Genomic DNA, 26627 nt, shown 5'->3' on the forward strand with positions numbered 1-26627 from the left:
TTGTAGTCCAAGAAAATGAGAAGCTGAAACCTGAAGCCTTTAGCAGGCAAATATTTTAGTCATCATAGTTTTACTTGTTTTATTTTTATTTATGTTTTATTAAATTTGTATCCCACCATTCCAAAGAAGCCTGGCGTAGCAAACAACAAACAATGAAAACATCTTAGAAACAATTGCAATACAGATGTAGACTTGGAAAAATCTCAACTTAAAAGGCTTGTTGAAAGAGGTAGGTCTTGAGTAGGCACCAAAATGACAACAGAGATGGCAGGGAATTTCAAAGGGTGGGTACCACAAAACTAAAGACCCAAACCAATTCCTTCACTGTGTGGAAAAGATCTCCTGGTAAGATGTTATCTGTAGGAGGCCCTCACCTGCCAAGCAGAGTTATCAATTGGGTATTTCTTGTAATAGATTTTTTTTTGCAAAGAACATTTTTTTTTTGCAGTCTCCAGTAGCTGTTAGTGGCTTATTAAAACACCTTACTTATAGAAGACATCTTATCTATATAGTATGATGTTGCTCTTTGTATGTATTTTAACCCCACTTTTGCATTTAGACATCTATTCCTGCCTCCAATAAAACTCAGTTAATATTTTTGTTTCACTTACCAAATATAGATACTAGTAATCCATTTTGTTGTAAGAGAGGTTTGTTTTCTACAACCAAAGGATTTAATTCACTCAAGAACGACTTGTGGTCTTTGTCATACAGTCTGTTGCAAACCTGTTTCAACAGGAACTTGACATCAAAATGAATTGCAGTATCGTGGGCCACATTCTTCAGAGATTATTAGAATTCATGTTCTAGTTACTTTGTTTAATAGTCAGGGATAGTCTGGCTTTTAAGAGCCACTGCAGTCTTCCGAACCCATATTTTCCTTTCCTTAGATGATTTTCTGTTTCTTAAATAATATACTGTAGATTCTCCCCTGGTCCTCAAGTACACTTTCATCTTAAGAAAACGTTGGCATGTCCTATTGTAACAAAAAGAATTTTCGAATTCATCTGACATGATGATAATGGAAAACAAATCTATAAGAAACCTGCCATCTTTCCCCTTGGTTTCATCTGTTGTGTGAAAATAGGCATGATCTGTGGTGACTGACTGTAGCTTTTTCATGTGATCAGGTTAATGTGCTATATCCACACAGTGACTTATACTATCAATCCCTACTAATAACCTGTGCACCAGATATCCCTTGAACTGCACTTTCTAGGGTTTATAAGTTCCAGTGTTTCATAAACTAAGTCCTGAATGTGTTAGTAGTGGTTGCTGAAAGTTCTGGATCTCCTTTTATCTTAGGGGTGGGGAAGCTATGGTTTTCCTGAGGATGCTGGGCTCCCATCAGGCGCAAGCAACTATAAGGTCCGAGTGCAACACTCTTAACCATTATGCCACACTAGCTCCCTTTAAAAAAATCTATTAATACCATTCTGTCTATCATTACCTGCCTATTTCAGTGTCTTTTGAAAACCACATGTGAATGGACCCTCCCATTTTTATTTGTTAACATCCCATCAAAGTTAGCACCAAGGGCTATTTCACATTGTTCTGCCACATACAGAACTTTTGATAACTGCACATATCACTTCATATGCAATGCATTTCAGTGGAGTCAGTTCGTGCACTCATCCCCCAGTCCTCAAAGGTACAATAGTCAAACAGGAAATTCAGCGGAACAGAGAAGCACACATCTACGTATATGTAAATATGGTACGATGATTCAAAAGACCACAAGCCCAACTTGAAAACATAATAGAAAACAGTAAGTGATGAACCCAGAGTTTAGAAGTGAGTTTACAGAGTTTTAGTTTGGAATTTCTAGGTTAATCACAAGGCAAACCCAAACCTTTCTAAATTTCAGTTTCAGATCAGTTAGTTTGGCTCCTTGCCCTTTAACACTTAGCGGTGCTAGGTACATTTCTGGTAGAAAAGACTGCTGCTCTGGCCTTCATTAGTTTCTGCAGCAACAATCGTGGCTGCCAGGATTGCTGAGTATTATGAGATTCTCAGGATACCTGGATTCTTAAAAATCCTGGTGCCTAGAACACTGTCCCCCCACTTAATGCAGGGGTTATGTTGGAAAGTATAGGGGGGGACGGACGTTCCGGTGTATCTGAATTGACAAAAGCCACATTTTGATTAGGTACTTGTGTATCACTTACACTTTGAGGTAAGCCATGCTTTCTTAGCTGAAATGGTTTCAAAATTTCAGAGTTTCCTTTAGCTTATTCATAGTAATGTATGAAAATGCATTTGGAAATGGGGAAAAAATGAAAAGAAAAGAAGTACTACCAGATGAATGCCAGTAAAATTAGTGGAGCCCTAAGTTTAAAATATGGCTTTTATTACCACCGTATTGTCTTAAAAATACTTCTTACAGCTCATTGCACAACATGAGCTGGGTAACCACATGATTACGAGAAAAAAAATTTCATTGCAAAAGTGAACTAGCATGAAAGTTCTGGTACAGAACATCATGTCCAAGGGTGAAATGATACATGGCCAAGTGCTGAAATCCTTATTCAGTGTAGAATTCTGAAATGAATGGCTCTGTGATTGCAAGAGAACGGGGAGCTCAACTTTCTTTTCCAGCACAGGAATAACATAAAAAATAAAGGAATTATCATAGATTGAGAAGGAGTTGAGTGTGAAAGTTTGGACTTAATGACCATGAGGATCTCACAAGCTGTGTGTGTCACATGGAGATACAGTAAAGAACTGAATATAGAATATCATTCTAGAATCCTTAGAGGCAAAAAGCTACTAGCACATTTTAAGGCTTCAATCCTAGACACATTTAGTGGGAAGGAAGCCCCCCTGAAGACAGTGGAATTTACTTCTAAGTAAACATACAGAGGATTGTCCTGCACATCCTCCTCTCATTGCAGAAGAACAATAATCTATTATGGATAATAAGGCACCTGGAAAAGACTGCAAAAATCTAACCAAGTACTGTGGAAGCAATGCCAGAAGCAGGCTACACCTGGTTGCAAATTAGCTCACTAGGAATTACATGATGAAAGGGCATTAAGCTTATAACTTTTACAAAATACATTACTCATATCTTCTGGCAAACCACCCACTGATTCTCAGAAGCTTTGTGTCAAAATGCTCAACTCTAGTTTTATTATATGGTGTACTTAATCTGCCTTGTGATGGTATAAACGTAACGACATGCAGATAAAATAATTCAATTTCCGGTGGTATTTATGGGACGAACCATAGCTCAGCCGTAGAGCACAAGCTGCACGCAGAAGGTCTCAGATTCAATTTCTGGTATTTCCAAGTTGGGCTGGGAAAGAACCTGGCCTGAAACTATGGGAAAATGGTATCAATCAGTGTTGATAGGTCTGAGATAGATGAACCAATGGCTGGTCTTACTTGGCCCTCAGGTAATTTCTCCGCAGCTTGAAAGAGGGAACAAGCATCAAGCTAATCACACTTGATACAGTGTTCTAGCTACTAAGCTAGATTATTGTTATAACATACCCTCCAACATTTCTCTGATGAAAATAGGGACATCCTATTCAATAATACCTCACCCAGTCAGATAGGCAGGGTATAAATTTTATTATTACTACTACTACTATATTACTATTTATACCCCGCCCAGTCACTCTGGGTGGCTTACAACATATAAAAACATTTTAAAAATTAAACATTTAAAACTGCCTTCAGATTGCTTGGGGGTCTTCAGATGGGGGTGCCTTCAGATGCCTCGGGCATCAGACAACTCCATACCCTCCAACATTTTCCTGATGAAAATAGGGATGTCCTAAGGAAAAGTGGGACATTCTGGGATCAAATCAGAAACTGGGATGGCTTCTGTAAATCCAAGACTGTCCCTGGAAAATAGGGACAGTTGGAGGGTCTGTTATAATGGTAGACTTTTCCCATCATGTGCTTTCTGACTTTGATTTATTCATATTTAGTGCCATGTATTGGGACGCGGGTGGCGCTGTGGGTAAAACCTCAGTGCCTAGGACTTGCTGATGGTATGGTCGGCGGTTCGAATCCCCGCGGCGGGGTGAGCTCCCGTCTTTCGGTCCCAGGTCCTGCCCACCTAGCAGTTCGAAAGCACACTTAAGTGCAAGTAGATAAATAGGTACTGCTTTATAGTAGGAAGGTAAATGGCGTTTCCGTGTGCTGCGCTGGTGCTGGCTCGCCAGAGCAGCTTCGTCACGCTGGCCACGTGACCCGGAAGTGTCTCCGGACAGCACTGGCCCCCGGCCTCTTAAGTGAGATGGGCACACAACCCTAGTCGGACACGACTGGCCCGTACGGGCAGGGGTACCTTTACCTTTTACCTTAGTGCCATGTATATTGTACACTGCTATTCTTTATCACTATAAATGTTTTGCTCTCCACAAAGTATAGGTAAAGGGATCCCTGACCATTAGGTCCAGTCGTGACCGACTCTGGGGTTGCGGCGCTCATCTCACTTTATTGGCTGAGGGAGCTGGCGTACAGCTTCCAGGTCATGTGGCCAGCATGACTAAGCCGCTTCTGGAGAACCAGAGCAGTGCACAGAAATGCCGTTTAACTTCCCGCCAGAGCGGTACCTATTTATCTACTTGCACTTTGATGTGCTTTCGAACTGCTAGGTTGGCAGGAGCAGGGACCGAGCAATGGGAGCTCACCCCGTTGCGGGGATTCGAACCACCGACCTTCTGATCAGCAAGTCCTAGGCTCTGTGGTTTAACCCACAGTGCCACTCGCGTTCCCTCCACAAAGTATACAAATATATAAACCTCCTGCATTGAACACTGATGATTTTTAGAAATATTTCTGCATTTTGGACCATTGCAAAATTATACCTCAGCAACTGGAAAAACTGGGTTGTTAAAGAATCCGTTCTTCAAAAGAAAGCACAGGGAGTCTTGTCATACCTTCTCAATAAAACTTAATTAAATTCAACTTAATTAAATACCTTAATTGAAACACACCCAAGTAATGGAGTTAAGCAACCTCCCCAAATCTAGTGTCTTTCTGATGTTTTGTACTACAATTCCCAATAGCCTCAGCCAGCATGTCCAGTGGTCAGGAATGGTGGTAATAATCCACAAACATCTTTAGAGCACTTAGCTGGGAAAGGCTGGGTTTGAAGAATGGATGCATCTTAGCAGAAGTTTAATCTTGAAGCATGAACTGACAATTAACTAACAGAGAAAAGGTGGAGGGGGAGAAATAAGACAAAGTGGGAACTGTTGTTAAATGTTTGTGACTAAGGAGTGGGCAGGGAATGACTTGCGGTGGAGAAGGGAAGAATAGCACATGGCATGCAAGGAAGAGGACAGGTTGGAAGAGGAAATGTTTTTCTTGGATATGTTATGGTCTACTCGGCTGCCGGTTTATTTATATCATGAAAAGTGATCCAAGCCATTTTTTTCTTGCTCAACGTGAAAAATGGCAAAATTACAAATGCAGATGTAGCAAGACCGTTAAGAATGCTGGGAATGCAAATGAAAATGCAGTTCCCCTGAGAACTGATGAGCTGCTCTAAGGGGAAATATATTTATATATAAATCTCGCACAAGAACACATACACAGTGTCGATCTATATGTAGTTTTAAGAATTTGACCCAGTATGTTTTATAGTGGTTTGAGCTAGTATATAAATCTTAAAGTGTACTTCTGTAAGTCCACCAGCTGTCATTTTTACCAGCACCCACCCTGTCCCAGAAAATAAATAAATTACACTGGCTGTTGAAATCATCCCGTTGTTTGTTTTAAGCCTTAGCTGAGCACATTTCCCCAACTTCCACTAGTGCACTGGGAATTCTTCTGTTCTGATGTTTGACTAATTCTGGCACTTAAAGGTTATGGGAAATAACATTAAGCTGGGGGGGTAAATGGCAACAAAAATGTAATGAAATCAGAAGGATTTCTCTCAGCATAGCTGATTAACTGCAACATTGGGTTGAAAGTTAAGTAAACAGAAAGGCATGGGAAAAAACTACACGAGGGAAAGTGGCCAGAGATGGCTATTTTTATTCCCACAAAACGCTTCCATTGCAAACTGTTGAATTCTGTGCAGTATTTGGAATAGATCCTGTCAAACTGAAACCACAAACACATGCAGCACCGCAAGGTAGGAGGAGGAGGAGGAGGAGGAGGAGGAGGAGGAGGCACTGGGGGGAGTCTGTATGGAGCCTTTGGTCTGTATGTGGAAGATGGACTTTGCGTTTCAAATGCTGTCAACACATCAGGTTGTAACATTTTTTGATCACCTGCCAACTGTTGCACAAGCATTTAAATCAATAAATAATTTTCTGCAACAGGAAGCATACGTCCATGTTCCCACAATCTTTTAGCAAGTCTTATCCCGTATGTTTCACAGATGTTCCCCTTAAGAGACTGAAAAGCTAGATTCGAGACAAATAAATCTCATGTGTGGCAATTTCCCTTCTAGTGAATAAAATCAGGTCCCTTAACAAATACTCATTTGACATAAACAAACCCTAGGCTTTTGAAAAGTTTTATTTTGTTTCAGCTTTTCTTTTTAATAATATCATTATTCACCAGAAGCGGAAGCTTGCAGATGGGATTGTAGTATTATTCAAAATAAATTGTATCTTCCTTTATTTTATTAATTCTATATTGAGGGGCAATCAAAATATGTTTCTATTCCTTATTAAATGGCAGAACATATTGCACTTTACTACTATATTCCGTATCTTCAAACAGCAACATTTTTCGAAGACCTGTTAGAAGTACTAAAGGGGGGGTGGGGAATCATGTACCACTTGACAAAAGTTGCTAGTCAGTAAGATTTTAGGCAGGGTAGATTAATCTGTTACAAGTGCAATGTGACAATCTGGATTTGCAGCGACAAGATGAGGATGAGTTCAATTCCAGAACAAGATGATAACTAAGAAAGATTACATTTTTATTTATTTACATCATTCTTATCTTGCTTTCAGATTCATGTACATGACAACTCCCATTTTTATTTTTATAGGTTGCACTAAGGGGGACCCAATAGCCCCCTAAAAAGTAGCCTGACCCCCACTGCACAGAGTCCTATGTTTTCTAAAAGGAAAAAAATATGTTTCACACAGACATTATGCAGAGCGTTTGTGGACCGGGACATTTGCAGGGAAACCAAAATGCTTGTTTAGAAAGCTATTGTATTACCAACCTTATTGTATGCTTATGAAACATGGACCACTTATAAACACCATCTCCAACTCCTTGAAAGAGTCCATCAACGGTGTCTCCAAAAATGTTTACACATCACTTGGGAAGACAGGCAAACTAATACCAGTGTACTGGAAGAAGCAAAGTTCACCAGTGTTGAAGCAATGATTCTTCAACATCAACTTTATTGGACTTTTGTTGAGCGGATGCCTGATTATCGTCTTCCAAAGCAACTACTCTATTCCCAACTTTAAGTTGGAAAGCGTAATGCTGGTGGTCAACAAAGGAAGTTTAAAGACTATCTCAAGGCAATTTTTTAAAAAGGTAGTATAAACACTGACAACTGGGAAGCACTGGCCTGTGAGTGCTCCAGTTGCAGAACAGCCTTTACCAAAGGTGGCATGGACTTTGAAGAAGTTCGAACTCAGGACACAAGGGAGAAACATGCTAAGAGGAAGGAACGCTTGACAAATCCACACCGTGATCAACTCCTGCCCGGAAACCAATGTCCCCACTGTGGAAGAACATGTGGATCCAGAATTGGGCTCCACAGTCACTTACAGACTCACATTTCAAACCATGTTTATAGAAGATAATCTTACTCAGCTGCGAGTGATTGCCAAAGAAGAAGCAGAAAAACTAGAAATTAAAATAAAGATGCAATCCTTAGCATGCTTACTTGAAAGTTACCATATTTTTCGCTCTATAAGACGCACCTGGTTTTGGGAGGCGGAAAACAAGAAAAAAAATATTGTGAATCTCAGAAGCCAGAACAGCAAGAGGGATCGCTGCGCAGTGAAAGCAGCAATCCCACTTGCTGTTTTGGCTTTTGGGATAGCTGCGCAACCTGCATTCGTTCCATAAGACGCACACACATTTCCCCTTACTTTTTAGGAGGGAAAACGTGAAGTCTTATAGAGCAAAAAATACGGTAATTCTATCACCATCAATAGGATTTACTTAAGAGAAAATTGGCAGTAGAGAATAGACCATTTGGATGCTTTTCTCTTTTACAAACGAAACACGTGAAACAAAGCTTGCTTGCTTCCCTTTGTTTAGCCTAATATTTTTTCTGGTGATACTACTGAGTTGATCCTCCCAACAACCCTGTGAAAGGTAGGTTAAGCTGAGAAAGAAACCTCAGCCTTAGTTAAACATGAATCAACCAGCCTGTCTTTTTAGACAGAGCATTGACACAACTGAAGAAACATCAAGAATGTGTTGAATTCCAATTGTATCAGCATTATAGTTAACACTATGCTCAGGTTTTTAATGTTCATTAAGTAGGAATGCTATTATTGCGGTGAGCCATGGTGGAAGACCACTTTGCCAAAGAATGATCAACTTGAGAAACCAGATGACTTCAAACCTCAGTTTTAATCATCTGGATCAAATGATGGTTTCTTTAATCAAAGGCAAACCACTGCTTCCTTCAGAGAGCCAGGAACCTTCCTGTGCAAGAAATGTTTAGCAATGAACTTTAGACGGGTCTTCTGGTATGTGAAAATTAACTACAAAAGGCTTAAGAGCATATATGATGTCTGTACCATTCTGCAGTGTCAGACAGGAAACTCATCCAAACGCATTGAGCTGGAGCCTGGAAACCTTTGGCTTGAGCCTTTAAATGCTTGCCAGTGTTTTTGCTTGAGGTCCTTTGCTATTTCCAAAGAACTAGGACTCATTACAAGCAACAGAATACCCACTCACCCCACAGCTTTGGTGTACAAGCAAAATCTGTACCCATGCTGTGGTTGTTCATACTCCCAGCCTTTATCTTTGATAACGGCATTTTCTGGGATCAATTACTATACTTTCCCATCTATAAGACTCCCCCAACTATAAGATGCCCCCTGTTTTGGGGGACTCATATTTAAGAAAATGGCGGCAGCGGGGGGGGGGGGGGGAGATGGCTCAGAGTTGTTGAGCTTTTTTGAGAGGACTGGCCAGAGTTTTACAGTTTGGGGGGGGGAATTGCCAAAAATCCCTCACATGCAGCACTGACGCTGACAATCGCCCGCAGCAGACAATTGCCCACTTGCCACAGCGACAGCCAGTCGCAAATAGACCTTTCCTTAGCAAAAAAATTCTTACCCGACTGAGAAAAGCTGTCCACTGGCAATTGCGCACGTTCCCAAAACAGCAGCCACCAATCGTGGCAGCGACAGCCAATCAACAGCAGTGTTTGCTGCAGAAGCCAATCACCAACCCAATTAGAGAAGCAGCAGCCAATCCAAAGCAGCCCTTCTAGCAGTCACCAATCGTCGCTGACAAGCTGCTGCTTGCAGCTATAGCCAATCACCCGTCCACCCCATTCACTATCCTTGTATAAGACGAGGGAAGTTTTTGATCATAATTTTAGAGTAAAAAACCCTCGTCTTATACATGGAAAAGTACGGTAATATTTCTATTGCATTGCAGATTAGAAAACCTTCACTGCTCTTCTTAGTTTCTCTGGATATGCTATGCAGTTAAGTTTAGGAGAGATCTGGTTCTTGATGTCTTTCAAATGTGAAGATAAAACAGAACTGAGCTTATAAATGTACTTTAAAGGTGATTTATGATGTGGAAAGCCAAACTGCATCAGAAAAGTTTTTACCCCCAAAAGATCAACTCAGTCAGCTTCTTAATAATGTGCCAATATCTCAAGCTGCAAACTGAGATCCTTGTTTCTAAAAACCATTTGCAATTTTCTGAGCTCATTATTTTCAAAAGAATTCTGTCTCAGACAAATAGTTGAAATTCCATAGTATGAATCATAGAAATTTGAGGACAAAACTAATTAAGTCTCATCTTCTTTAACAATGTTGGAATGTTTAGGGGAAGAGGGCAGACACACATTTTCTCCAGTATTTAGCTAACCTAACCACAAGCCCACAAGACTTAAGTCACCAGCAGTTGCACTGAGACAAATACACAATTAAATGATCTCAGTGGTATTTCTTTGAGCAAATGGTTTCAGGATTTCAGGCTTAGATTTAAATATAAAGTCATTTTATCATGTTTCATCCTGTTCTGATGGAAGCTAACATGACTGTTAACTTGGATGGAGCCTTTCCATGTTCAAAGCCTATTGGAGTGCCAACAGCAGTAAGCACCACAATTTTACCAAGGTATTCAAGTCAGCATATGGGGAATTATACCATATTAGTTTCACAGCAACCCTGTGAGGCAGGTTAGATAAAAAAACACTAAGATGCCCAGTAAGCTTCATGGCTGAGCAGGGGTTTGAACCCAAGAGTGCATATAGCTATCCTTAAAAAAAAATAAAGTAGAGGGCTTGCCATATTTTTAAAACTGATGTGGAATAAACAGAGTTACTCTGTCTTCTCAATGCTTTTGCTAGATAGTGAATCTAATGCTTTAAAGTCACTTGACCTCCCCTCCCTAAGTGCTAGAGGCAGGTGCTCTGCCTTTTATTTATTGAAATGCTGCTTACAAGTTTATTGAAAGTGATGTTTTTCTGGTTCCTAATTCATTTTGGGTTTTTAAATAAATTCCATTTAAAAACACACCCAGATGTGTGGAGACCAGTCTGGAATATAAAGATTTGGTCACAAAGGTGGCCTTAGGTCACATTGTATCAACTTGTTTTTGGGACATAGGGGAAGGAGATGATGATGATGATGATTATTATTATTTATATGCCACTGATCTGACCAGGTTGCCCCAGCCACTCTGGGCTATTTCCAACAAATTATAAAACCACAGTAAAGCATCAAACATTAAAAACTTCCCTATATGAGCAAAATGGCCTTGGTGGGGTCCCCTTCCTGACTGGACTTACTCTTTCCTCACCAGTGCTATTGATGCCTTTTTCCTGGCTTTTACCTTTAAGCTAAACCTGTACCACATTCCAAAGTGGGAGAGCAGAGCAAGTGGAGGATGCTACTCAGGGCCAGCCCACCCATGAGGCAAGGTGAGGTGACTGTCTTGGGTGGCAAAATCCACAGGGGCAGCAGATTTGGCCTCCAAGGAAAGCATTGCCCACTGCCGCAATAATGGTTACAGCGTGCTCCTTGGAGGCCAGATCTGCCTCCTTGGCGCCCCCCCCCCCACATGCCGCCTCTACAGTGGCCTCTTGGTGAACAGGAGGCACTGCTGGTCTCCTCTCACCCCTAGAGAGGAAATGCTCGGGGCTGCCTTCTAGGGTCTCCTGGGCTCTGCCCCTGCTCAGTGTGATTCAGAGTGCGCCCACCCAAAACAGCCTTTGATGCACGCTTCAACCATCAGGCAAGTTTGACTTGATTCCCCCTTTGTTCCTGCAAAATGTCTTGGGCTGGCCCTGATGCTATTACTACTTATTCTTGTCAGTGCTTCCAAAGGGAAGGTGAACAGAGAGAGCAGGGAGGAGAAGAAATTATGACCAAGAGTCTTCTGGGTTTGCAAGGGCTCCTCTGTTTCTGCGTGGGGCCTTGGCAGTTGCCTGATGGTGCCAACATCTGACACTGGCCTTTTATTGTTTTTATTTGATTTTACAGATATAAATTTATAACAAAGCCAAATATATATCCATATAGAGATTTCTCTGAATCTCGAGATGTCCCCCCCAGCCCCTCCATGGGTCCTAATGTCAACGTTTTCAACTGCGTATTATATCATAGTCTTATATTTTGACATTGGCCTTTTCTCATGTGCTATCCCAAGGTTTTGGCAGAAGAGTGAAGTAACAACAACAATGCAATACAGTACATCACAAGTGCTCTGAAGAGGAGAATCTGGCCCTCCAAACCTCTCTGCCAGGCCCTCAGGATACTCCCTAGACCAAACCCCTATTGGCTATGCTTCGCCTGGTTAAAATGTGCCTGTGAACTCTGATAATGCCTCTAACTTGCCTGGTGGGAAGACAGAGAAGGGGTTGTGTGACTGCATGTAGAAAGCAGCCTACTACATAAAGCTAAAATTTACATTCATTGATCCACCCAATTTTGCTTCTGGCTACACCCACCACTGGCATGTGACCCCCCCAGAAGGGAATTTAGTCTTCAGACTGAAAAAGGTTCTCCACCCCGTCCTAGCACAGTACACAGTACACAGAAACAGTACACAGCTGGTTTCTGCCCCAATCACACAGAACTGTTCTTCTTGATTCTGGAGAGAAAATTGCACTTTTTGAGTACATTCACACAGGGGCTTCACCACTCAAATTATGAACATTTGGATGCACTCAGGGTTGCTCAACTTCAGGTCCAGCACTGTCTTTAGCCCAACACAGTTGCTTCAGCAGACGAAGCACATCCCCCCTCTGTCATGTGTTGCAAAATATTATCTACAAAGTATCATAGACGCAAAATAATTCAGGTATCATTCGTCTTGTGTATGGTTACACAAGCTTTCGAGACAGAACTCTCCATCCGGCAAAACAGAAAGGTTAATAATGAAAAAGTGTCTACAACTGAAACATTAGGAGCTGTAATTCATACCCAGTAACTGTTCATACAAGGGTCTTGGCCCCTGAATAACACCTGCAGCTCCCTCTTCTCCCTGCCAGTGGAGATAAGAGCCTGGAAATGTTTGACATCAACAGTCAAAGATCAGAAAGGACTGCCACAGACAACTTCACATATTGGAGCAATTTTTATTTCTAAGCAGGTTTCCTGGCTGAAAAGTGGAACGGAATCAAATAGGATATTGAACAGCAATGGCCCTATTCCTAAATGAAATATATGCAAAGCAGAATATGGTACACTCAATTCTTCTGAATAAATAAGCTAATTCATAGAAATAGCAGGATTTACCAAAATATCATCTGAGCAAATAACTCTAAAACCACGTTTAAAATGTTCAGTTCAGTAGCTGATACTGACCTGCTCAACCAATTATGCCTATGACTCATTTTCTCTAGACCAGAAAAATACACAGGATGTTTTTTTATGCATTACCCGTACTATCTATTGTTGGGTAGTTCATATTGTACAGAGTCTAACCACTTCTGCAGATTTAATTTAAGGGGAAATTACAGTGAAATTGCTCAAAAATGGTGCATAAACACTGTGCATGGATAATATGCCACACTGAAAGTTTACAACAAAATTCATATGAAAACCAATTAATCTACTCTTATTGCTCACAGTCTTCATTAACTTTAATAAGGTGTTTGGTGGTGTAAATCTAACTTGCCAACTGCTGCCAGAACCAACAAAACACGGGATCTAATTTCTTCCAAAGCAGATACAATTTCCTTCTCCCAGCTAGCTGCAAACTTGCCAGTTGTACCTTCCAGACAAAGGACTACGGATCCAAGCTGTCTATAGGGACACAGGAACAGATCATATGTGAAAAGTAAATATTTACTTCCAAGTTGTCTATGATGCTAACACTAAGAATCAACGTTTTAAAAGGGCTCTTACAAAGACCAATTCATGGAGGACAATGGCTGTTAGTGATACTGCCTGTATATTCCCCAGCATCAGAGGCAATATGAATATCAGTTGCAGGGGGAAAATAGGATACTGCCACTGGACTTCCCATAAGCACCAGAATTTAAACGGGTATAACCAACAATCTTTTCTTGAACATACACTAAACCAGCAATTTCAGCCCCAGAGTATTAAATCCATGGGCGCAATTGCAAGAATGTGTGGGGCAATGGTATATCCCTTTTTTAAAGCAGGGTAGAGGTAAATTTCCCAGTGAAGTTTCAGCTCACAACAGCTATCCTCCACTGTAAGGGTGGAGTTTATTAAGATTACTTGCCATTGGAGACTTACAGATCCTAATGGATTCCGGAATGCTCAAGAGATTTTCCAGTGGATAGAACATGTGATCCTGTCAAGTTTCTCATCTTGCTGTGGAATGGGGAGATGTGGCATGATCACTTCTGAGCACCTTCTCTGGTGCTGTGGAATCTGCAGTGCCTACTGGTATTCTAGGAAGTTGCATGTAACAAAACAGGATGGATGATGGCTAGAGCCTATGTCCTTTTCAAATGTGGGTTGTTGGGGGGGTTGTGGGGGGGTTATTGGGTTGTTGTTTTTAATTTGATTATATATTTTGTGGTTTTATATTCTGATTTTGTTCTGTGAACTGCCCTGAGACCTCTGGGTATAGGGTGGTATATAAATTGATTGACTGACTGACGACTGACTGACATACAGAGAGAGAGAGAGAGAGAGAGAGAGAGAGAGAGAGAGAGCCAGTGGCATAAACCTTGATCTGAAGCCAACCAAGCCCTGGTTAGAGCACATAATCCCACCTACAATATGGCAATAAGGGTAGCAAAAAGTCTTACTTCAAATGCCTCTACTGTGTCCTCAAGTAATCATACAATTAGTACAGTCGTACCTCGGGTTACAGACACTTCAGGTTAGACTCCGCTAACCCAGAAATAGTACCTCGGGTTAAGAACTTTGCTTCAGGATGAGAACAGAAATCGCGCAACAGCGGCAGCGGGAGGCCCCATTAGCTAAAGTGGTACCTCAGGTTAAGAACAGTTTCAGGTTAAGAACGGACCTCCAGAATGAATTAAATTCTTAACCCAAGTACTACTGTATTAATGTTTTAAAAGATGAGTTTGGGTAAATTGTTTTGCTGATTTTATTCTGATATGTTATATACCACTTCACTATTATTATTATTTTTAAAAAGTGCACCTTATAAATAAATAAATTAGGGGGAAAATAAATTAATTTGGGCCACTGTAATCCCTCAATCTTACCTCCCACATCTCTCATTACAGCTTTAGATTTCAATGATTTATTTATGACATTTGCATGGCACCTGATAACACAAAGCACTGGAGATTAAAGGTTCAGGGAATAGAAATAGATGTGACCAGTGATTTGATGGTGGTTTAGAGGGAACCCATAAAAATATGCAATTTCAAGAGGATCCATTTCATTGGATTTGATCTGTGTGTATATGTGTGCCTTCTCTCACTAACACCCCCTCCCTCCTAACCCCCTCTTTGCCTCATCCAGTCACTGTCTTCCTCCCCTATCCCATGGTTTCCCAGATCCACTACCACTCAGTAGCTGTTCTTTCTCTTCAGCTACTGAAGTGCCAATCTGACCCTTGAATAGCACATAGAGCTGAAAGGGGAAGTGAGAAAAGGATTGGCAGCTCAGGTGCTGATCTGAGCTTTGAAGAGTAAATAAAGCTGAAGAGTATAAAAAACTGAAACAGGAAGTGGGAAGTGTTCCTCATACAACTTCCTCCTTTGGCTCGATACACTTTTCAATGAGGGAAAATAGTAACCAAGCTAAGACTTACTCCAGATGTATAGGGGATAGAACAGGCATATGCTGTCTCTCTCACGTGTATATTGAAATTGTGGGTCTCTTTTTTTAAAAATAGTATTTATAAAGTTTTCCAATTTAACAATCCAATAAAAGCCACATTAAAAACATTCCAAATTATAAAATAATCAAAGTTCAAATATTATGCCAAATTATAAATCTTTCTTTGAGTGATTCTGAAATGGGTGCCTTGCCCAATTTTCTGCAAGGTTTTGTAAGTCTACCAATGTTTTTCATGCACAATGACAAAACAACCCCTAATGTGGCATGTCCCTTAATACTTATTATAGCTTTGGAAATACAAACATTGTATGACATGATAAAAATGCAAATACATTTCCATTATTATACCACTACATTGCACTTAAGAATCATTTCTGCAAAATATAGTATGTTCTCAAATAATAGCTCCAAAATAGGTTTTCAGTTGAAAAAAGTAACCCTTTAACAATTTGGTAAATATTATCTTAAAGTTCATGGCATCTAGTAGAATCCATTCACTCACTGTGAACTCAGTAATTGCCTACTCTTGTTGAATCAATGTAAAGAAAGCAGGAGAATAGAAATGTAATTATGCCATGCTGCAGTTTAATACGCCAGAAAAATCCTTGGTTGATTTGATTCCTATAAAAAGTTATTTCCAACAAACAATATTTATAAATTGTAATTGATTATCTCATAATATTATTATAAGACTGAGATATAAAAGGACAGATTTCTCCTCTCTCAATTCAGGGCAGTCATGTCTTCTGTGTTGTCTGAGATTCTTTCTTCCTCCACAAGGAGCTAACACTCTGAAAGAACCTATGTGGCAAGTCGTGTTGCTTGTGCTCGTATTAGTCAAAAGGGAATTGTTATATCAATTTGATGAAAACAGCTCCTTCCTATCTTCCCACTTACCCATCCTCTGGCTCTCATTGTTGTTGCTATTTATTACCTGCCCTTCAGCCTCAAGTCCCATTGCTACCCATTATCCATACTGATGGAATCATCTCTCTTAGAAGAATTCTCAAACACAATATAGGGTACACAGGACCTGGCCAATGTTTTACTACCTGAGGCAACAGACTATGTGTTGTATCCAAGCAGCATACACAGAGCTCCACTCATGCCCCAAAACCTGCTCTGGAAGGTCCTCCAATCAATCCTCTGGAGCCGATTATGAGGGTGTTCAGGAAGATGTAGGGCAGCGAATAGAAGGGTGGAGTTCTACTGCATAAGTGGATCTCTGTTGCGCAACTGGAATTACAGCATTCAACACAACCAAAGATACTACAATTCCACATACAGAAGCCAAGTAGGCTGGCAACTGATTTTTACTTCAACACCAGAAATAGAATAGTATCCTTCACAATATGAATAGTATCCTTCACAACATGAGGGCAGCAGGTAAGTTTAGGGAACGCAGGGCAGTTTGTCCTCCAATAAAGGAGAATGCTACCCCACAGCATGTGCCACCTAAGGGGACTGCCTCACTTTGCCTAACACTAGGACTGGTCCTCAGTGTACACTTCAATACTATTTAAATCAAAGCAATTTGCTTCTAAGCAGTATGCTTGGGTCCAAGATACTAACACACTTAAATCCATTTCATTTACCCGTAAGCTGGGAATAAAAGTGCTAGGAAATTATTACCAAAATTGTGCTTTTGGGATGAAGAGTTTTAAAAGGCAGAAACCTTTAAAGGAAAAAGAAAATGTTCCAATCAACATATGGGGTTATTTAGTCTTAGAAACTCAGTGCTGCACTAAACAAAGGGAATAGACAATTTGAGGAAACAGATGCCTTTGAAATACACTAAAGAGGCAGAGTGCCAAAGGGGGAATGCCATGTGTGCTGCTTGTTTATGAATGATTGATAACAATTAGGGAATATGTTTCTGTCATAGGCTTGTTTAAACAAAGAAAACCGGAGAAGACATTGAAAAAGCTTGAAAACAGGATTGGGAAAGTCAGTCCCAGGGTAACAAAATGTAACTGAACACAACAAAGAAGCAAACTGCAGCGTTATTTCATACTTTCTTGGCAAACAAAAATGAATACATTCAAATACATAAAAGCTCCAGGTAGGTGGTATGATACTGAGAACTTTAATAAGCATTGCTAGTCAAGAGACAGCTCCTGGAGTCCACCGATAATAAGAAAAAAAGAACCCAGAAACCAGTTTCACAAAGGCACCAAATTTACACATTGTGAGATATGCATGAGTGGCTTCATCTGAATAGCTACCACAATGACTCAGAGGGTAAGCATTTCTAGCTATTACACATTTTCTCTCTTCAGTGTCTATTAACATAACATGTGTTTATTGAAAGGCAGAATTACAGCGCCTCTGGCCCCAAGCACCAGTGGGTGGAATGAGAAGGGGCTGCACTTATGAAAAACAGGTCACACTCACTCATCTTCCTCATCTTCTGTTGTTCCCAAAGTCCATTACAGGGGAGGTCCCCCTCTCATAGGAATCTCCTGGTCTTTCTTGATTCTGGTGCAACTGTTTATCATCACTAGTACCACCTGCACTAGTGCCTCATTCTGTGCCTCACTGAACACATCAAAATGTCTCTCTTAGTAGCATGTTTCACTGGGATACATACCCCCCCCCAGCCTGTGCATCACAACCTTTTGCTGTAGGGAAAACAGATCTAATATATGACAGATTCTTGAGTCTGCGGGTCATTATTATGTAGCTGATTATGCTTGTTGTGTTTATTTGATATGACTTCATTCTTTAGGCTGCGGTCCAAACCTTCTTTGCACTGGGCTGAGGGTTTTTTGGGGATTGGCTGGAAGTGTTCCAACACTCAGTAGTGCTGACCTCCATTGGTTTCCAGTGCCCTTGTTGCTCTGCCAGTATGGGACTCCCTGTTCTGTCCACTGAATATGTGAGTGAGCAAAAATCCCACTGTTGGGATCTGTACAAGAGGTAGCACACAGAAAGTCCCCAAACTTCCATGGACTACAGCCCACTTTATCATATGCATTTGATTAGTGGACTGAAATTCACAAAGGTTTATGCTGGAGTAATTTGTTAAGTCTTTAGAGCACCTCAAAACCAAGCTTTTTAATTTTTTTGTTGCAACAGACTAACATGGTTAACCTCCTGGATAATGCAGGGCTGTAGAAACCTTGCTCATCTTGGCACAGAGGTTTGTAGCGAGAACAAACACCTTATACATGGTGTCTCTCGCCAAATATCTTTGGCACATGTGTTTTAACTGCCAATTGCTATCACATGCCCCAGCAGTCTCAATACCTAATTTCACTCAACTGAATGAACATAAAACTTTTCCACCCTCTTCTGTGGAAGTTATGTTCCAAACCAGACATTCCTCAGCTTTTGACAATGTTCTCTTTGTAATCATGTTATAAGGTGTTCCTGCCACCTTTTTTATTCTAAGTTCAGGTAGACCCTGGCCCTCGTGTATAGGTCTGGCTTGCCCCCAAACATTCCAAGGGCCTAACAAATCAAAATTCTTCCTCCTCTTCCAATAACCACCTAATCCACAAATTGAGGACACTCAGCTGTGCAGGAGTTCAAATGCTCAGTACCCAATATATTTCCAAATTCCTATCTCAACTTAACACAGAGAGTGAGTGGTAAAAAAGGTAAACGGAAGTTGGAATATGAGTGTCCCAAGACAGATGGATGCCAACAAACCAGGCTCTTTCCTTTGGTAGATGCATGACAGCTATATAATTCACCAGCAAAACATTCCCTGTGACTGTAGCCCTGTGACTTAACAGCTACTCAATGTCTCCTTGCTGGGTAATAAATACCCTCTTTCATCAGATGCAGGCAGTTTCAATAATGTTTTAAAATTAATTTCTATGACTTCAGAAAATATTTACAACAAAATGACCCCCCCATACTGGCTTTTAAATGAGTGGGATGAAATAAACCACAGTGAACAATGAAGGAGTTCTGTATATGGAAAACTCTGCTTTCATCCAAATCTTCTGACTCATACTTGAAATGCCAGTGCGACAGGAGGAGTTGCTGGGCATTTTGAAAGCTGCAATGTGACACTAAAAACAGCAACATACAGCAGGCTTCTGTAGGGGATTATTCTCTGACAAAGAAATGTATTATTCACAGTGTGTACAGTATTATCAAGAATATTCAGTATACACAAAAATATGTTTTATTAATTGATTGTATGAATACTTTATATGTTACAGCTGTAATCCCACTTACTCGGGAGTAAACTGCATTGAACCCAATAGGACTTACTTCTGAGAAGATGTGTATAGGATTGTGCTGTAAATTATATACATTATGCATTAATTTACTTGCATACTGTCATACTGTAACATTATGAGCAATGAATATTTTAAACTGCACATGCTTAGCTGCAATTAAACATTTTCCAACACCAAAGAAAAGTGCAAATAAAGTTGAAGTAGTAGGCAGCCCCATGGAAATTCACAACTTTGTTTCTTACATAGGAAAGGGTGCCATTACACATGTGCACAGTGTCATTGTTGCCTTGCTAAAAACATCAATTATCCTCTGCACATCTATGGTCAGGGAAAGTGCTTCTATGCAAGAGGACCCATGTATGATTTCCAGACAAGACTGACTTCATACATGACATAACTTTTTGAATTCATACATTGTTTACACCTACACATCCATTGCCAAAATAACTAAACCAACACCCAAAAATTTTAAAATGTGAGGAGCATTTGCATCTAGTTTCATGCATTTTTTCTCCCTTCAAAAAACAATAAAAAACCCCTCTTTTTATCCCAACCACCTTTTTTCTGTCAAGGAACAAAGCAGTCCAACCAACAGAAAAGAAACTATTGTTTCATTGGAGCCTCAACACAGCAAAACACAGAAGAACATTTTTGCAATGCATGTCTCAGTCCTGAAAAGCAATAATCTCTGCTCAGGGGGCGGCGGGGGGGGGGGACGGGACAGGAGAGAGGGACTGGGGTGGCAAAAGCTCAAGTTCTTTTATTTAGTGTATGCTTGGGGTTTTTCTGTCAGCATCACTTGGGGAAGTTCTCTTTCTACAGTATTTGCTTGTTATGTTTCCTTGGTGGGGAGAGAGGTTGGGGTGGCCTAGGGTGTGGCTGATCATCTTTGGCTGGCTGCAGTGGTATTTGTTTGAGGGGGGTTGTCGGGTTAAGTTAGGCATATTCAATCGAATGCTGTTGGTGGGTTAAGAGCTCTTTCTAGTGTGAATTGGCATTGTTATCTTGGAAGGTGTTCAGTAGGGCCAGTTCTGGGGTGACTTCTCATACCTGTTTAGTTATTTTGCTTATTTCTGGTATGACTGCACACACTCCTTTTCTGATTGGGTCCTCGATTACTTGGTTTGGTGGAATCTGCTGGTTCAGACACAGCATATGTCTGAGAAGGGATCATGGGGAGGAGGTGCGAGGAAAAAACTGTTGTGACATTGATTTCTTTGGCAACTTGGAAGGGCTGTGGTGGGATCCATAAAGAGCAACCTGGAGCCCCATTGACCACTTAACTGCTCTCTTCTCCATCAGCTTGGGAGCTTTTCGGAGAGACTTGAGGGGTATGATAGCATCCTTTGACATTTGAGCATCTTTATCAAGATGCTAACAGATCTGCCTGCCTTTGATCAGTTGTGCTTCAAGGGAACCTTACTAGTCCTCTGATTCTTTAACATTTTCTAGCCCAGACAGATGTTAACCAAAGGATCTCACAATAGTCATCTCCTTGCAGGAGCAAGGAAGCATAGGAGAATCAGATGCACCACAAGAGCATCTTGGATGGGATGGCTTTCAAAGAGGGCTAGACAATTGCATAGAGACCTAGCAAAGGCAACTAGCCGCAATGGCTATGCTCAGCCTTCCCTGTTGGAGAGAACAATGCTTCTGAAAAGCACTTGCTGGAAGCCATACACTCCCCAAATGTGTTTCACAAGGACCCTTTCCTTCCCTCTGCCCCAGTACCTGAGGGTTATCACGTCTTTCCAGGGATTTGCCAGAACAAAGTATATGTTGGGGAAAGGCTCCCTCCCTGCAAAGAAAATGGAGGAACCAGCAGGCACCTGGCCAGCAATGCTAGCACCAGTCTGGCGCATGAGGGTGGGAGACACAGGAAGGAAGCATTCCTATAGTATAGGGCACTCAACTGGCATTTCCACCTACCTGAACTCTGAGCCTTTCCCCCTTGTTCTGGCCTGCCTCTCTCCTAAGGAAGATGCAAGCTCTGGCTAGAAGCCACTGGCAAGGAGAGTGTTCCTATGATTTCCAAATGTTTCAGAAGCATCTTTTTGTTCCTTTAGCTGCTTGATATCATAGCATGGCAGGGTTGGAAGGGATCCCAAGGGTCATCTAGTCAATGCAAGGATACTGCCCACAGCCCGCCCTGGTTGGGCTCCAAACTCCAGCCTTCTGATGACCATTGCAATTCTGCAGAGTGTGGAGAAAGGGGAGAGAGAAATGTGTTGCTTATACTCTCATAACACTGATATTAGATCCACACCATGCAGCCCTTGCAATAACTAATGCCTAAGGGCCGTCGCATGGAGCAAGCTTGTTTTCTCCTGCTCCAGAGGGCCATAGGGCCTGAAGCAGTGACTCTCCTTCCTTGCAGGTTTTTAAGAAGTGCTTGGATGGCCATTGGCCATGGGTCATCTAGTTGAGATTCCTTCATCGCAGGGGGTTGGACTAGATGACCCTTGGGATCCCTTCCAACTCTACAATTCTATGATGCTATGTTCTAAAGAGCATCCAATGCACCTTTAAAGCATGACTTCCCCCGAAATGATTCGTGCCATTGTGGCTTCCTTCTCATAGACCTACAATCCCCAGAACCCCTAACAAACTACAATTCCCAGGATCATTTGGGGGAAGACATCTGGTTTTTAAAACAAGGATGGAGAACCTGCAGTTTGCTCACCCCCATTTCCTAGGAAACAAGAGTGGGAAGCTCAAGTGCTTCTAACAGTATGGTTATATGGAGTAACATGTATAAAATATTGAATGTAATAGGGTTATTAAGCTAATTATATCAGAATTATTATGGGAATGTTAAAGGGGGAGGGAGGGGAAAAATAAGAGTGTGTAATTCTGGTGGTGAGTGATGAATGGATGCGGATTTGAAAGGGAGTTTGAATGTGAGGCAGTTGAGAGTCAGTTGAGAGCAGTGGGTTCTGGAGGGGGTGGATGGGCAACTACCTATTCAGTTTAGGATCAGTAGTCTAGTCATCATTTTTGTAATAAAGCAGTATATAAGATAAAGAGAATTTAAGCCATAAGCTCAGGTACACACATCATCCTACAATCATTTAGTGAATCATCCATAGTCTCCTTTAGTGAGGGTGCAGTACCTAGGATCTGGACCAAACATTGATATTTTGCTCTTTTCTAGTTTCATGGGATTATGTTCTGGTTTTAACGATGTAATAGGGATAGGGACTCTCTAAATACTGGGGGCTGCCACACACTCCTTTTCTTTTTTTAAAAAAATAATAATTCCCTCTTTTCAAAAGCACATGCATTGTTTCTTTCTTCAGGTTCTTCAATTACATTTGTTGTGAGACATTGGTGTTATATGCAGTATAGGGTTGGGAAGAAAAGAGGGGGCAGACCAAACTATACACCAGACCAAACAAATCATAATCAGTCTCCTTCTTATGCCTGAGATTAGGAAGAATATTTTCCAGTTTGGGGGGAAGGATATTGAGTCAGTCTTGTACTATCCTGACAGGAAGAGGCCAAATCTTTTATTGCTCACCTCTCACACCCTCTTTTTATTTTTTTTACCATGGAAGGGGCTTTTACAAAAAGGGAAAGTTTGGGCAAGTCATGCCAAAATGGTAATACGTTAGGGTTTCCTAAACTTGCTGCTTTAGGACTACAATTCCCATCATCCCTGACTACTGGTCCTGCTAGCTAGGGATGATGGGGAGTTGTAGTCCCAAAACAGCTGAAGAGGAACCACAGAGAAACCCCGCTGACTTGAACAAACCCAACTGATTAAGCTACCTGATGAAGGCCCCAAAGCCCTCCTTCTTTATGCCTGAAATTAGGAAGAATATCTTCCAGTTGGGGTGCCAATTTGAATAAAGTATGGGGGGCAGGTAAGCCCAGCCCCACACAATCAATCACGTGATGCAGCATGCACACACCATTTGAATGCCCATCAACTTGAATGCCCAGTCCCCTGACCTATTTTTTTAATATTCTGTTGGGAGCCGCCCAGAGCAGCTGGGGCAACCCAGTCAGATCGGCAGTATACAAGTGGGAACATTATTATTATTATTATTATTATTGCCGATGGGAGCTTGGCTCCTACGCTTCCAGTTTTGGGGAAGGATGTGGAGTCAGCAGCTATTCCAACAGGAAGAGAGGCTCACCTCCCACCTCCCCATTTTATTTATTTTTTCTTAACTGACTATGGAAGGGGCTTTTTTTTCTGGAAAAGGGGAGTTTGGGCGAGTCATACAAAAACTGTATTGCGTCAGTTGATGTGGTAAAAACAAACAAAACCACGACTGATTAAGCTACCTGAGGAATGCCCAAAGCCCTCCTTCTTTATGCCTGAGATTAGGAAGAATATCTTCCAGTCGGGGTGCCAACTTGAATAAAATATGGGGGGGGGGGGCAAGTAAGCCCAGCCCCACACAATCAATCCCATAGTGCAGTGTGCATGCACCGTTTGAATGGCAATGCCCATCAGCTTTGGGGGGACTGGCCCCAACCTATTTTTTTTAATATTCTGTTGGGAGCCGTATCAGAGTGGCTGGGGCAACCCAGTCATATGGGCAGCATACAAGTAATAAATTATTATTATTATTATTATTATTATTATTATTATTATTATAGCTGATGGGACCTTGGCTCCTACACTTCCAGTTTTGGGGAAGGATGTGGAGTCAGCATATAAGTAATAAAATTATTATTATTATTATTATTATTATTATTATTATTATTATTATTGCCAATGGGACCTTGGCTCCTACGCTTCCAGTTTTGGGGAAGGATGTGGAGTCTGCATACAAGTAATAAAATTGTTATGATGATGATGATGATGATGATGGCTGGGGCAACCCAGTCAGATGGGTAGCATACAAGTACAGTGGTACCTCGGGTTAGGTAGTTAATTCGTTCTGGATGTCCGTACTCAACCTGAAACTGTTCTTAACCTGAAGCACCACTTTAGCTAATGGGGCCTCCTGCTGACACGCCGCCGGAGCACGATTTCTGTTCTCATCCTGAAGCAAAGTTCTTAACCCGAGGTACTATTTCTGGGTTAGCGGAGTCTGTAACCTGAAGCGTATGTAACCCGAGGTACCACTGTAATAAAATGGTTATTATTGTTGTTATGATGATGATGGCTGGGACAACCCAGTCAGATGGGCAGCATACACGTACGTAATAAAATTGTTGTTGTTAGAGCCGATGGGACCTTGGCTCCTATTATTATTATTATTATTATTATTATTATTGCTGGAGCAACCCAGTCAGATGGGCAGTATACAAATAATAAAATTATTATTATTGGTGGTATTATTATTATTGTTGTTGTTACTGGAGCCGATGGCACCTTGGTTCCTACGCTTCCAGTTTGGGGGAAGGATGTGGAGTCAGCAGCTATCCCGACAAGACCAGAGCCTCACCTTCCGCGGCCCCATTCCCGCCCCACCTCCCTTTAACTGACCATGGAAGGGACTTTTTTTTGGGGGGGAAAAGGGGAGTTTAGGCGAGTCCTACCAAAACCGTACCGCGTCGGCTGACGTAGATAAAAACGAACAAACAACCCCGCGACCGATTAAGCTACCTGAGGAAGGCCCCCTAAGCCCTGGCTAACTTAAGGTCGCCGTTTCTTGGCGGGAAGCGCTGAGGAGACGACGGTTAACGGAGCAGAGACGACGGAACGTTCTGACTTCGCGCGCTCCGGTGGTGGTGGGGGGAATCACGTGCCGTCGCGAGGAGGCCACGTGGCGAGCGCGCTACCAATGGGAAGGCCGGAGAGGAGGCCGCCGCCGCCGCTGCCCGGCGCGCGCTTGTAAACAAGGCAACATGGCGGCGACTGTGGCGGCGGCGGCGACGGCGGCGGCGCTCAGCCTCCTGCAGCGTCGCCGAGCGGGTCTGGCCGCGGTGGCGACCGCCGCTTCGTCTTCCTTCTCCTCCTCGCCGTCCGCTTCCTCCTCCTCGTCGTCGTCTTCTTGCTCTCCCTCGCGGCCTCTGAGGGGTTTCGCGGCCTTGCCGCCCTCGGCCGCGAGAGGCTACAGTTCTGAGGCGAAAGCGGGCGGCGAGGAGGAGCTGCGGGTGCGCTACTTGGACGACGAGCACAAAGGTGACTATGACGGGGTGGGGGGGGGGTGAGGGGCTGGATCCTCGTCGGCACGTGTCAAGGAATCCTGACGCTCCGGGAAGGAAGGAAGCGTGTGTGAACGTAACGGAGTGGCGCTTCTCTTTCCCTCGGGCTCCGTTGAGCTCTGCCCGCTCGCCGGCTGCGGAAATTCCTCCTGAGGCGCCAACCGGCTTGTCAAATTAGAGATGATGACGTTGGGCGGCTGGCCCTTTAAATGGGGAGGGGGGGACGGGAGCAGCGACGTGCGTGCCGGTTCATCTCCACTGCTCATGCGCAGCTCAGTTCCCCCATCTCTCCCCCAAATAAGTTCAAGTGGATGCTGAATTCTGTCGTTGTGTTCGAAGGGGCTTGTTTCATTTCATTTTATTTTCATTTCTTAGTTATCTAGTTCCCACGTACACATAGGCACGAGCCCAGGGCAGGATATAAGTTCAAGATGCTAGTTGCACCTTATTTGGAGTCACTATTAGGTAAAGGTAAAGGGACCCCTGACCATTAGGTCCAGTCGTGGCCGACTCTGGGATTGCGGTGCTCGTTTCGCTTTACTGGCCGAGGGAGCCGGCATACAGTTTCCGGGTCATGTGGCCAGCATGACTAAGCCGCTTCTGGCGAACCAGAGCCGCGCACGGAAACGCTGTTTACCTTCCCGCTGGAGCGGTACCTATTTATCTACTTACACTATTTATTCTACTTCAAACTGCTAGGTTGGCAGGAGCATGAACCGAGCAACGGGAGCTCAACCCGTCACGGGGATTTGAACTGACGACCTTCTGATCGGCAAGTCCTGGGCTATGTGGTTTAACCCACAGCGATAGCATTAGATTCTCATTTGGACTGCTGCTAGATCTAGACCAGGCTTCCTCAACCTCGGTCCTCCAGTTCCCATCATCCCTGACCACTGGTCCTGCTAGCTAGGGATCATGGGAGTTGTAGGCCAAAAACATC

General features: G+C 42.3%; 1 protein-coding gene and 1 long non-coding RNA gene across 4 annotated transcripts in view; one reads left to right on the plus strand and one right to left on the minus strand.

The window, feature by feature from the left end:
- Positions 1-25279, minus strand: part of LOC310745049 — a 36497-nt gene extending 11218 nt beyond the window's left edge. The window contains exons 1-2 of the long non-coding RNA XR_014539855.1: positions 25146-25279; positions 21509-21772 (exon numbers count right to left, since the gene is read on the minus strand). This is a non-coding gene — a long non-coding RNA (uncharacterized lncRNA). The remainder of the gene's footprint in view (positions 1-21508; positions 21773-25145) is intronic.
- Positions 25280-25315: 36 nt separating this feature from the next.
- Positions 25316-26627, plus strand: part of AUH (AU RNA binding methylglutaconyl-CoA hydratase) — a 31868-nt gene continuing 30556 nt past the window's right edge. The window contains exon 1 of one of the 3 annotated variants that reach the window (XM_083577116.1): positions 25316-25664. In XM_083577116.1, coding sequence (XP_083433242.1) covers positions 25388-25664 — 277 coding nt within the window. In that variant the 5' untranslated portion in view covers positions 25316-25387. The remainder of the gene's footprint in view (positions 25665-26627) is intronic. The other 2 variants (XR_014539821.1, XM_083577117.1) reach the window with 2 other exon arrangements.

Source organism: Podarcis filfolensis (assembly GCF_964270895.1).
Source record: "Podarcis filfolensis genome assembly, chromosome: 11".
Lineage (NCBI taxonomy): Eukaryota > Metazoa > Chordata > Lepidosauria > Squamata > Lacertidae > Podarcis > Podarcis filfolensis.